At 38.1% G+C, this 12,782-nt stretch overlaps 1 protein-coding gene across 1 annotated transcript in view; it reads right to left on the bottom strand.

The window, feature by feature from the left end:
• The window catches only part of LOC127658543 (solute carrier family 49 member 4-like), a 60,383-nt gene that overhangs the window by 37,984 nt on the left and 9,617 nt on the right, over positions 1-12,782 (bottom strand). The window contains exon 3 of the mRNA XM_052147890.1: positions 1,063-1,331. Within this exon, the coding sequence (XP_052003850.1) occupies positions 1,063-1,331 (269 nt within the window). The remainder of the gene's footprint in view (positions 1-1,062; positions 1,332-12,782) is intronic.

The following is a 12,782-nucleotide window of genomic DNA, read 5'->3' as shown; positions in this document are numbered from 1 at the left end:
CTGTAGCCAAGGACAAATAAAATCCAAAAACTTGTTGGCACAGTTTCTCAAATCCTGATGCACTCACACTGCCAGCAGCACAGTATTCAGGTTTAGTTCCTAAATCTCTTTTTGTCCTCTTCTGGGCCCTGTCCACATCATATAATGTGTGTAATTTTCTTGGACAGAGTCCACATTTTTTTTTTTAGCAAGTTCATTTCTAAACAATATCCTTACTATAAATATGCTATTTTCTATCTTCAAGAACAGGTTTACCTGGCTAGTGGTGGGCGGTATGACCAAAGCCTTATATAATGATTACGATACACTGTATATCAAAATAGCTATTTTTGGTGCTTCATATAATGCTTCATATAATCAAGTAATAATTTTTTGAATAATCAAGTGAATTAAACATTTTACAATGAAAGATGATTCATCTAAATTGATTGCTTTCTCTTTATATTTCAAAATTGATGGATGCCAACCAAACAATAATTATTCTGGCATCAGAACCAATTTAGTCTGACATCAGTGCAATGTAGTTTTGATTCATTTCATGACTTATTCTAAAATATGGAAACTGGTAAAACTAAACAATGAGCTGGTGTGTCTAAACATTTGATTTCTTTGAATGCTTTTATTGGTTTGAAAAGATTATTGTCTCTCTTAAAATGTTACTTCTTCACGGAGCTTGTCAAAATCTGGTGCATGTGGCTGCATCTTGATGCACAATTTTGAAATTAATTTCTCATAGCCACCAGCCATTCCATATCTTTTCCACCCAGAAAAGTAACAGCAACATCTTTTAACTTAATCAGAGTCAGTGTATCAATCTATTATTGGGTGAGATTTCTCTCTCTTTCTAAATGTTTTAATATTCTGAATCGGTTAAGCAGAAAAATGTCAATTTTTATAAAGATGTGAATGCAAAAGACGTCAAGACATTTGATTGTGGTATTTGGAGAGGCACTATGGATTGATTTCTTATGATTGCTTTTCTGTTTGGCAAAAGTTTAAAATGGTTCAGTATTGACTGAGCATGAATAATGTTTGTGGATTTCTCAGCAGGCAATAGCGTACCTGCATAAAGGACAAACTGTATCTTATCTCCGATGTGGTTTTGGTCCCAGTGGATGGTGAAGCCCACTATCTGGGTATCATTGGGCGCAGGGACGGCCAATGGACCAACCAGAAAGGCGCATGCTGATCCAAGGTAGCTGACCAGTGAAGCAACAGCAGTGGCCGTGGCCCTTTGATCAGGAGCAAACCAAGTAGTAGAGAGCAGAGGACCAGCACTCATTATGGTAGGACCAGCTAAACCATTTAGAAGTTGCCCTCCATGAATTAACCTGTAAAAAAGAAAGAGGCACTGAAATATACCAATAGCAACATGAATGCTGCCTGCCCATACGATAGTCACCACTTCAATACTAGGGTGATCGTGGATGATTGCCAGGGCCACAATCATTTAGCAGATTGTGTGATAAAAAAAAAAAGTTTTTTTTTAAATGTACAAATATGGAATACAACAAAAGTAGATTTTAAGACTGATAGTTCTGACTCGAAATTATAATTAGATGACCAACATTCAAAAATGGTTTAAAAAACAAACAACGTATTCACACCATATATTGTGGTGAATGCATAAATGCTAGATATTAGTTTGGGAGACAAATACAAACTTGATTCAGTTAAGTTCCCTCTACTTGAAATTTTATCCAAAACTACTTACAACACTACAACAAAAGTGATTCATCCCAGGGACACTCAAAAAATAACCTTTCACTATTTTCAGTTTTACTCAATCCTCCAATGTTCATTTTACTAAAAAAAATCATGTAATCAAGGGAACTTTAATGAATTAAGTTGATTCAACTATTAAAAAAAAGTGTCTTTAGTTTTACTTAATCCATTTGTATTAGGACAACATGAATATTTTTGTTTGAAAAACTGAAACTGGCAGAGGATTTCTTGTTCCAGCATGCTTTGCATGGGACTCCACAGGGAAAGTAAATGTCAAAATTAAGATTTCAGTGTCTTTTTGCCGGATTAATTTAAAGGTGGATACTTTTTAAATATTAAACATTTTGTTATGTTGAGGTTTATAAAAGATTCTGTTGTTGCAGTTTTGGAGGTCACCGTCATGGTAATAGTTGAGATTTAGCCTAGATGGAGGACCAATTCATTTTGAGTATTCAACTTATTGCTTTATCTATTGAACAAATGCTGTGCTAACAATTGCAAAGTGACCAAGTGGCACTCAGTATTGCTTCCCACCAGCATGTACTTAGCATGCTAATATTTCCTGTCACTAGCTAGGATATCACTTTTCATTTTCATTTGAGTTGGTTTGACATGTTACATTTTGTTGAGTTTACTTGATTCAGTTAAGTTCCCTCTACTTGAAGTAATTAAGATGAAATTACATGGTAATTTTAATTTAAGAAAACTCATTTCATACATGTGGAACCACTGTTCATGGTTAAATCAAGTGAAAATAAGCTAACTTCAACAAATTTTGCATTTATTTAGTAAACAATATGCAATATACATTAATTCAGTTCACATTACACTTCGTTATAATTCTCTTGTAACTGCGAGATTTGTTGAGAGATTTAGGGGGAAGTACAGAATAATTCAGTGTTGTCTACAGCAGGCAAATGTGCAAAAGAAAATAATTTGCGATATTCAAATAGTGTTTTAAATAGTCAATTAGATGGTGCTGAACAAGTACTTGATTAGTCAATTCCTTGTAGACATCCCTATGTTTAAATGTTTAAAACAGTTGAAAATCTGAAGTTTGATCACTTCGGAAAAAAATATATAAAAAAAATAGCACAACTCTTTTTAATAAACTGAATGAGGTATCATTCATGTCCGTAGCACAAAAAAAGACAAATTACTCAGGTCTAACACTCAGTGTAAGGGGTTTGTTCACACAAAGGAACAATTAACTATTTACATAAAACAAAAAACCAAAAACAAATATTCAGTGTGTGATTACCAGACTTTATTCGCTTTCCAAGCATGAGAAGGTGGTGAGGTGTGCATTGCAGAGGAAACAAAAGAGAGAAAGACTGGGTCCCAGCGGGAAACTTGTGATAGCCTAACTGTCTGAGTAAACGCTGCAGCACTTTCCCCCCAGAATAGATTCTCTGCATTGGCGGAGATAGAGAATGACTGAAACACTTTGCTGTTCTCTACAGCCCAAACACAGACAAACCTAAACTAAAATGATCTTTTTGCATCACGACTCGCTCTCAAAAAGTTCAAGATGCTTTTTGTGTGTGTGCGATACAAAGCTTTTTGTGTGAGCGATACAAAGCTTTTTTCTAGTTTGCGACTGTCAAGAATTGAACACATTTTGTGTGTGTGTGTGTGTGTGTGTGCTGGCAAAAAAAGGCATTCTTGACTTTGGCTTGTCAAAGAGCATTTTAGGGGCAGTAAAAACAGAGCTGTTAAGTAGTACTCAGTAGTGGATAAAAAAAAAAATGTATGGCATGCCTGCCCTAGATTTAAAAACAGCTCACAAGTGCATTTGGGTAAGCATCAGTACGCAATGTTTATAAATCAACATATACCCAGTCCATTTAAAACTCTTTTAAAGCCATGTGTAAATTGGCACTTTTTGTCTGTCCTTAAAGTGTTAGTTCACCCAAAAATGAAAATTCTCTCATTATTAACTTACACTCATGATATCCCAGGTGTGTATGACTTTATTTCTACACAAGAACACTTCGCTCATTAGGTCCTCAAAATGCAAATTAATGGCGATTTCTCTTTTGAAGCTCCAAAAATCACAGACAGTCAGCATAAACATAATCGATACGACTCAATTGGATAAATTAATGTCTTCTAAAGCAATACAATCATTTTTGGTGTAAAAAAAATATAATAATGTAAGTACTTACAGACAAAAAGACAAAAAGCACCTTGGAGAAACTCAACAGCAGTGCAAAATATGAAAAGACAATGCAGAAAAGCATGTGGCGGAAGACAAAACTTGTAGTCCACTATAACATCTACAAAGACAGCATCCATGCTTTTAATATGGAACTAGGCAAAGCTAGACAGACTTTCTTCTTGAATATTATAAACAGCAACTTAAACAACACACGCACTCTTTTTGTGACTGTAGAGAGACTGACAAACCCCCCAAGCCAGATTCCCAGTGAAATGCTCTCAGACAGCAAGCGAGTTTGCTTCTTTCTTCTCTGAAAAAATCAATAATATCAGAAAGATGATTAGCACATCCTTGAGTTGTGCTGGGGTCAGACAAATCAAACCACAACCTGAGAAAGTTTTCAAAGAAATTGATTGCAAAATTTTGGAAGAAACCGTACAGCACCTTAAAACATCAACCTGCGCCCTTGATGCACTTCCCACATCTTTTTTCAAAAGTGTGTTCAACTGTTTAGAAGCAGATCTCCTAGAAGTGATAAACTCCTCACTTCTCTCTGGGAGTTTTCCAAACTCCCTGAAAACTGCAGTTGTCAAGCCCCTCTTGAAAAAGAGCAATCTGGATAAGACCATATTAAGCAACTATAGACCGATCTCAAATCTTCCTTTCATAGGCAAGATCATTGAAAAAGTTGTCTTCAATCAGCTGAAGAAATTCTTGAACTCAAATGGATACTTTGACAATTTTCAATCTGGTTTCCGATCGCATCACAGCACAGAGACAGCACTCATAAAGATAATAAACGATATTCGCTTAAATACTGATACAGGCAAATTATCAGTACTGGTACTACTCGACCTCAGTGCTGCATTTGACACTGTCGATCACAACATACTTCTTGACAGGCTGGAAAACTAGGTGGGGCTTTCTGTGATGGTCCTAAAATGGTTCAGGTCATTAGAAGGGAGAGGTTATTATGCGAGTATAGGAGACCATAAGTCTGAGTGGACGTCCATGACATGCGGAGTCCCTCAAGGCTCAATTCTTGCGCCACTCCTGTTCAACCTGTATATGCTCCCAATGAGCCAAATAATGAGAAAGAACCAAAATGCTTACCACAGTTATGCAGACGACACACAGATCTACTTAGCCCTATCACCTAACGATTACAGCCCCATTGACTCCCTGTGCCAATGCATTGATGAAGTAAACAGTTGGATGTGCCAAAACTTTCTTCAGTTAAACAAAGACAAAACTGAAGTCATTGCATTTGGAAACAAAGATGAAGTTCTCAAGGTGAATGCATACCTTGACGCTAGGGGTCAAACAACTAAAAATCAAGTCAGGAATCTTGGTGTGTCTCTACAGTCAGACCTTAGTTTCAGTAGTCATGTCAAAGCAATAACTAAATCAGCATACTATCATCTGAAAAATATTGCAAGAATTAGATGCTTTGTTTCCAGTCAAGACCTAGAGAACTTGTGCATGCTTTCATCACCAGCAGGGTGGATTATTAATGGACTCCTCACTGGCCTTCCCAAAAAGACCATAAGACAGTTGCAGCTCATACAGAACGCTGCTGCCAGGATTCTGAGCAGAACCAGAAAATATGAACATATCACACCAGTCCTCAGGTCTTTACACTGGCTCCCAGTTACATTTAGGATTGATTTTAAAGTATTATTACTGGTATATATATCACTTAATGGGCTAGGACCTCAATATATTGCATATACTGTATGCTCACTGAATATAAACCCAACAGATCACTCAGATCATTAGGATCACATCAGCTAGAAATACCAAGGGTTCACTCTAAGCAAGGAGAGTCTGCTTTTAGCTATTATGCCAGCCGCAGCTGGAACCAGCTTCCAGAAGAGATCTGATGTGCTCCTACAGTAGTCACATTTAAATCCAGACTCAAAACACATCTGTTTAGCTGTGCATTTACTGAATGAGCACTGTGCCACTGTGTGTCCGACTGTTTGAACTGTATTTTATTTTATATTCTAAACTGTTTCAATTATTCTTATTTTTTTTTTTATTCTTATTTTAATCTCTCCTATGTAAAGCACTTTGAATTACCATTGTGTATGAAATGTGCTATATAAATAAACTTGCCTTGCCTTGCCTTAATTTACTTTTTAACTATAAACCAATGCTTTGGGTAAGCGGTCTCTCGTGTGACATATTCGCGTTGCCATGATACAGATGTAATCTCACTTTCGCCTCTCGGTTGAGACATCCAGGATAAGCAAACAAACAGACCATTGTAAGTAAAAAAAAAAACAGATAAATACAGATCTAAACCAAAACCAACCAAGCGCTACAGTACAGTGTTCCTCCTTCTCAGTTGTAAACAGCACTGCACTTGACTCAGTTCTCACGTGTTTCAAATGCCAAAGCGATTACGTGACAACCATACCGCTGCTGACTGGAAACGATGATATTATGTAAAAAACAAATTATTAAATATTTTGCTATTTCCCACCAAAAGTGATTATGTTGTTTTAGAAGACATTGATTTAACAGCTGGTGTTATATGGATGATGTTTATGCTAACTGTTTGTGATTTTTGGAACTTCAGAAAAGAAATCTCCATTTACTTGCATTTTAAGAATCTACTGAGTGAAGATATTTATCTTTTTTTCTTGAAATGCTTTCTGGTGAAAAAAGTCATACACACCTGGGATATCATGAGGGTGAGTAAATAATGAGAGAATTTGAATTTTTGGGTGAACTATTCCTTTAAGAGAGTTTTGACATCTATGTGGACGATCTTGCACTCTGGTGTTCAGAAGAGCATATCACAACAGCAAACTACAGGATGCAAGAGGCACTGAAGGTTCTTGAGGACTGGACCAAGAAGTGGCTCGTCACCGTCAATTCCAGAAAGACCACCTACACAATCTTTAGTCTATCCCTGAAAGAACTGAAGGCTAACCTCAAGCTCTGCAGACAGATGCTGCAGGCTGACAATACCCCCACATACCTTGGTGTGACCTTCGAAAGGCGACTCACCTGGAAACAGCAGACAGAGAAAGTCGAAAACAGAGCTAAGCTGCGGTTAGCACTCACGAAAAAGCAACCGGCACAACGTGGGGAGCAGATACAGCGGTCCTCAAGAAGATGTAAATGACTGCGTTAGACCAGTACTTGAGTATGGAGCGACAGCATGGGGCACAGCAGCCAAGTCAAACTTTGACAGAGTCAGTAAGGTGCAGAACCAGGCGGCAAGAATAATCACTGGTGCTATGCGGTCAACCCCATCCAAGAACTGGAAACCATCACCAGCCTTGAGCCCATGGAAGACAGAGGGGACACCAAACTCCTCACTCAGGAAGCCAAATTCAAAAGACTACCAAATCACCCCATGAAAGACCAACTGTCCCAAACCAACAAAAGGAAGACTGAAGAGAGGAAGTTTCATCCACCAGACAAGAGACTTGGAAAGGAGACACCAAGGTATCCAGTACATGAACCTAAAGATATCCCCCAGTATCTTGAGAACCCAGGCTGGAGTGATGATGGAAGACCCCAGATACACTGCAGTGTTCCTGGTATTGGCAAGAAATACTCTCTGAGCGATGCTGAAAAGAAGTCCCTTAGCATGGAACATATCCACAACTCCTACCCCCAACACAACTGGACTCATGTTTTCACTGATGGGTCTGTTGATCAGGCTGTCAGAAGTGGTGGTGCCGGAATCTACATCAGGTACCCAGGAGGTAGAGAAGAGCCCATCTCCCTCGCCGCTGGCCTCTACTCCACCAACTTCAAGGCTGAAGCAGTAGCACTCAAGACAGGTGCAGCCCACATCGAGCAGTCCATTCTCCTTTAACAATGTTGTGTTCTTCAGCGACGCAAAGTCAGTCCTACAGACCTTTATATACTGCCAGAGACAAAGAACTGAACGACCTGTCGTCTGCCTTGACCACCCTGTGCAGAGCCCATACAGTCGTGCTGCAATGGGTTCCCTCTCACTGAAACATACTAGGCAATGAAGCCGCAGACACTCTGGCAAAGGAAGGCACTACAAAGGAACAGAGTGACAGGTCAACCACCTACAAAGGAGCCAAGACCATCATCAAGGCAAAGCAGCACCCACTATATAACCGAAATGACCCCTGCTACCTGCTCTCAAGGGCAGAGCAAGTTCTCATATTCAGGCTGAGGACAGGCCACAACCGAATTAACCACCACCTATTCACCAAGATCAGAATTGGCTAGTCAGACCAGTGTCCCTGTCAGACAGGCAGCATGACAACAGAACATCTACTGCAGTCCTGCCCACTACATGATGGCCTCAGACGCCAGATCTGGGCAGAGGACACCTTTGCGCAGAGAACCGGAGTGTCCATCTGAGTGATCGACAAGAAAAAAGAAATTCTATGACATGAACCAAGTGAGATCTTGGGCAAAAGATAGGGATGTACCGATATCACTCATTCCGATCCGATATCTGAAATTTCAGTATTGGCCGATACCGATCCGATACCAGTGTGGGGTTTTTTTTTCATAATCAGTTTAGAATATCTATACCTCACTGAGTTATGCTAATTATAAGTAAAGAAACAAACCTTTACCTACACATTATTTCAGTATACAGTGAGGAAAATAAGTATTTGAACACCCTGCTATTTTGCAAGTTCTCCCACTTAGAAATCATGGAGGGGTCTGAAATTGTCATCAGTAGGTGCATGTCCACTGTGAGAGACATAATCTAAAAAAAATCCAGAAATCACAATGTATGATTTTTTAACTATTTATTTGTATGATACAGCTGCAAATAAGTATTTGAACACCTAGAGAAAATCAATGTTAATATTTGGTACAGTAGCCTTTGTTTGCAATTACAGAGGTCAAAGCGTTTCCTGTAGTTTTTCACCAGGTTTGCACACACTGCAGGAGGGATTTTGGCCCACTCCTCCACACAGATCTTCTCTAGATCAGTCAGGTTTCTGGGCTGTCGCTGAGAAACACGGAGTTTGAGCTCCCTCCAAAGATTCTCTATTGGGTTTAGGTCTGGAGACTGGCTAGGCCACGCCAGAACCTTGATATGCTTCTTACAGAGCCACTCCTTGGTTATCCTGGCTGTGTGCTTTGGGTCATTGTCATGTTGGAAGACCCAGCCTCGACCCATCTTCAATGCTCTAACTGAGGGAAGGAGGTTGTTCCCCAAAATCTCGTAATACATGGCCCGGTCATCCTCTCCTTAATACAGTGCAGTCAGCCCTGTCCCATGTGCAGAAAAACACCCCCAAAGCATGATGCTACCACCCCCATGCTTCACAGTAGGGATGGTGTTCTTGGGATGGTACTCATCATTCTTCTTCCTCCAAACACGGTTAGTGGAATTATGACCAAAAAGTTCTATTTTGGTCTCATCTGATCCACATGACTTTCTCCCATGACTCCTCTGGATCATCCAAATGGTCATTGGCAAACTTAAGACGGGCCTTGACATGTGCTGGTTTAAGCAGGGGAACCTTCCGTGCCATGCATGATTTCAAACCATGGCGTCTTAGTGTATTACCAACAGTAACCTTGGAAGCGGTGGTCCCAGCTCTTTTCAGGTCATTGACCAGCCCCTCCCGTGTAGTTCTGGGCTGATTTCTCACCTTTCTTAGGATCATTGAGACCCCACGAGGTGAGATCTTGCATGGAGCCCCAGTCCGAGGGAGATTGACATGTCATGTTTAGCTTCTTCCATTTTCTAATGATTGCTCCAACAGTGGACCTTTTTTCACCAAGCTGCTTGGCAATTTCCCCGTAGCCCTTTCCAGCCTTGTGGAGGTGTACAATTTTGTCTCTAGTGTCTTTGGACAGCTCTTTGGTCTTAGCCATGTTAGTAGTTGGATTCTTACTGATTGTATGGGGTGGACAGGTGTCTTTATGCACCTAACGACCTCAAATAGGTGCATCTAATTTAGGATAATAAATGGAGTGGAGGTGGACATTTTAAAGGCAGACTAACAGGTCTTTGAGGGTCAGAATTCTAGCTGATAGACAGGTGTTCAAATACTTATTTGCAGCTGTATCATACAAATAAATAGTTAAAAAATCATACATTGTGAATTCTGGATTTTTTTTTTTACATTATGTCTCTCACAGTGGACATGCATCTACGATGACAATTTCAGACCCCTCCATGATTTCTAAGTGGGAGAACTTGCAAAATAGCAGGGTGTTCAAATACTTATTTTCCTCACTGTAAATGTACAAACTATTAAGAAAACTTTATTGTTAACTACTGGATAATGCTGCAGCAAAATTAACAGTAATTCCAGTATAAGTGTTCAGTAGAAAATAAGACTTAACTTTTTTTTGGCAAAAAAACATACAATTTGTATCTGGACTTTAAAGGATTCCGATCTCTTTTTTGTTCAATTTAGTTGTAAGATATCAGTTCACTTTTCATTCGCAGTTATTTTTTGGAACCAATTAACATAAATATTGTTGTAATTTGTAAACTATGTATTTTTTTGTTTTACAATTTTAATTTATTATTATTATTGACTTTTAGAATTTTAAATACAATAGTAATATATTTAAATTATGCACCTTTAACTTTAAAAACTTCCACCTTTTATTTTGGCATTCTGAACTCTCCAGGAAGTCCTGTAAGTGTCTGTTTGTAAGCAAGTTCACAGTAGTTTAGTTCACTTCCTCTGTTGCCGTTCTATATGCATACTATAAGTGAACCGAACTATTGAGCATCTACATCTGAGATGATCGTGAGTAGTGCTCAAATGTTGCGCAACACGTTAAGTCTAAAATAGCCATGAGTGTGTGTGCAAACAGAGCAGCGCCATTCAAAAATGTGCTGGCGCTGCACAGGCATATTACATATTATCTTATTAAACACAGCCTTTTGTGATTCACAGAGCCATCACACATCTTCAAGTGGCTTTGAATAAAATGCACGAGTCATATGAACTACTTCAATGGTGTTTTTATGGTTCTTTTATGTCATTTTTTAAGCTTGGCAGGAACGAACATGACTAACACACAGTATCGGATTCGGTTGGTCTCGTCAGATCCGATACCGATCCAGGTATCAGATTGGTGCATCCCTAGTAAAAGACAAGGCAAACTGTGCTGCTTTTATGTCCACTATAGACAGGGTTGGGAGGGTTACTTTTGAAATGTATTCCACTACAGATTACAGAATACATGCTGTAAACTGTCATTTGTAATGTATTCTGTTAGATTACTCAAGGTCAGTAACATATTATAAATACTTTGGATTACTTCTTCAGCACTGGTAGATTTTTTCACTTATTTTGACTATAAAAACCCTGCCAGTACATTAAGACAAAATACACATGTTAAAAATACATTCTCTGAAAAACCTGAATATCTTATGCAGTGTTTTTTCTAAAACAAGATTAATCAAATTGATCTTGTTTTAAAGATTTTTTTATATTTTTACAGGAAAACAATACAAAAACTGATTATCAAGAATAAGATATTTGCCCTAATATCAAAGGTATTACTAGAAAAATTTTATTATGATCCAACGTGAATTTTCTTGATAAAAAAATATGATTGTGCCTGGTAACATTTGCATGCAAAATGGCTAGAAATAGCATTTTACCTTAGTGTAAAGCTGAAAATTTACACAATTTATTTTCATGTCTTCTTCTCCAAATTTACTTCAAACTTACTTCTCTGTCTCCTCGTATAAGAAAGTGTTTCACCGCTGTTCAAATGCACTTTGGATCGCATCATTTATATGAATAAATGTTTTCCATTTGAAAGGACTAAATTAAATTAAACAAAAGGACAAAGTAATCTCTAAAGTAATCAAAATATTTTTGAATGTAACTATTATAATTACCAATTATTTAAATTGTAACTGTAGTGGAATACAGTTACTAATATTTTGTATTTTAATCCCGTTACATGTATTCCATTACTCCCAAACACTGGCTATGGATGATATAGACTTTGGTCACAATGACATTGTTAGCTAGTTGTTTAACATAATTAATCATGTAATGTTCTGACATCCTTTTTGACACACAATTGGAGTGGAACTGCACAACATTCCAAAGCAAGATCTTGCACTAATATTCAAAAGCAATATTTTGCCTGGGGGAAAAAAAGAAGAGTGACTAGAGTCTGTTTGAAAGAGGGCATTTGTATACCACTCAGTCTTTAGTTTAAACTCAAGGCAATTTTGAAATCTTATTTAACAAGATTTTTATACTGCATCTCTATAATAACATCTTAATTAACAAGACCTTTATTTCATACAGTCAAGCTACTTTCAACATTTTTACGTCTCAGCCTCTCGGTCATATTAGACAACAAGGACTGTAACCCACATTTTCTGATAATGTCAAAAGTTCTTTGTAGGCCAAAATTAATTGCATAAGCAATTAATCGATCACTGAGGACAAACACATCACCCTAAGAGATCCAAGATTGCAGTTTTCACCCTATGACAAAATAATATTTTCCAATGCTCTCTTCAGCCAAATCTTGTAAGTAAATCTCTCTCCACTAATTCTTTCCCTTTTGTTCTAGTACTGCAAGTCAACATGTTTCTGCAGAAAGCTGTTCATGCATTCGAATAGCACATTACTTGATTGGCCTCTGTGACACTGTTTTCATGCTAAAGCCTGTGCGATTATTCCTGTTTGAAACATGCTAGAATACACTCTAGGATTTTTTTCCTAAATAAGTAGAAGCGGTTTACATTTGAATTGATTGCAACATCATTGTGATACACCTCACATCGCTCATAATTGGATCACAGATGATTCTAAATCCTAAACCTAAAGCCGAGCATTATAACTTTAAGGTCATTGTCAATTACTGTTGGAAACAATGCAAAACTGACACTAAATGTGGTGAAAAGCAAATGACTACAGAGATTGCCCATTAGATG

This window comes from Xyrauchen texanus, chromosome 18 (genome assembly GCF_025860055.1).
Source record: "Xyrauchen texanus isolate HMW12.3.18 chromosome 18, RBS_HiC_50CHRs, whole genome shotgun sequence".
Lineage (NCBI taxonomy): Eukaryota > Metazoa > Chordata > Actinopteri > Cypriniformes > Catostomidae > Xyrauchen > Xyrauchen texanus.
Note: the sequence above shows the minus strand (reverse complement) of the source record. Positions and strands in the feature narration are given on the sequence as shown.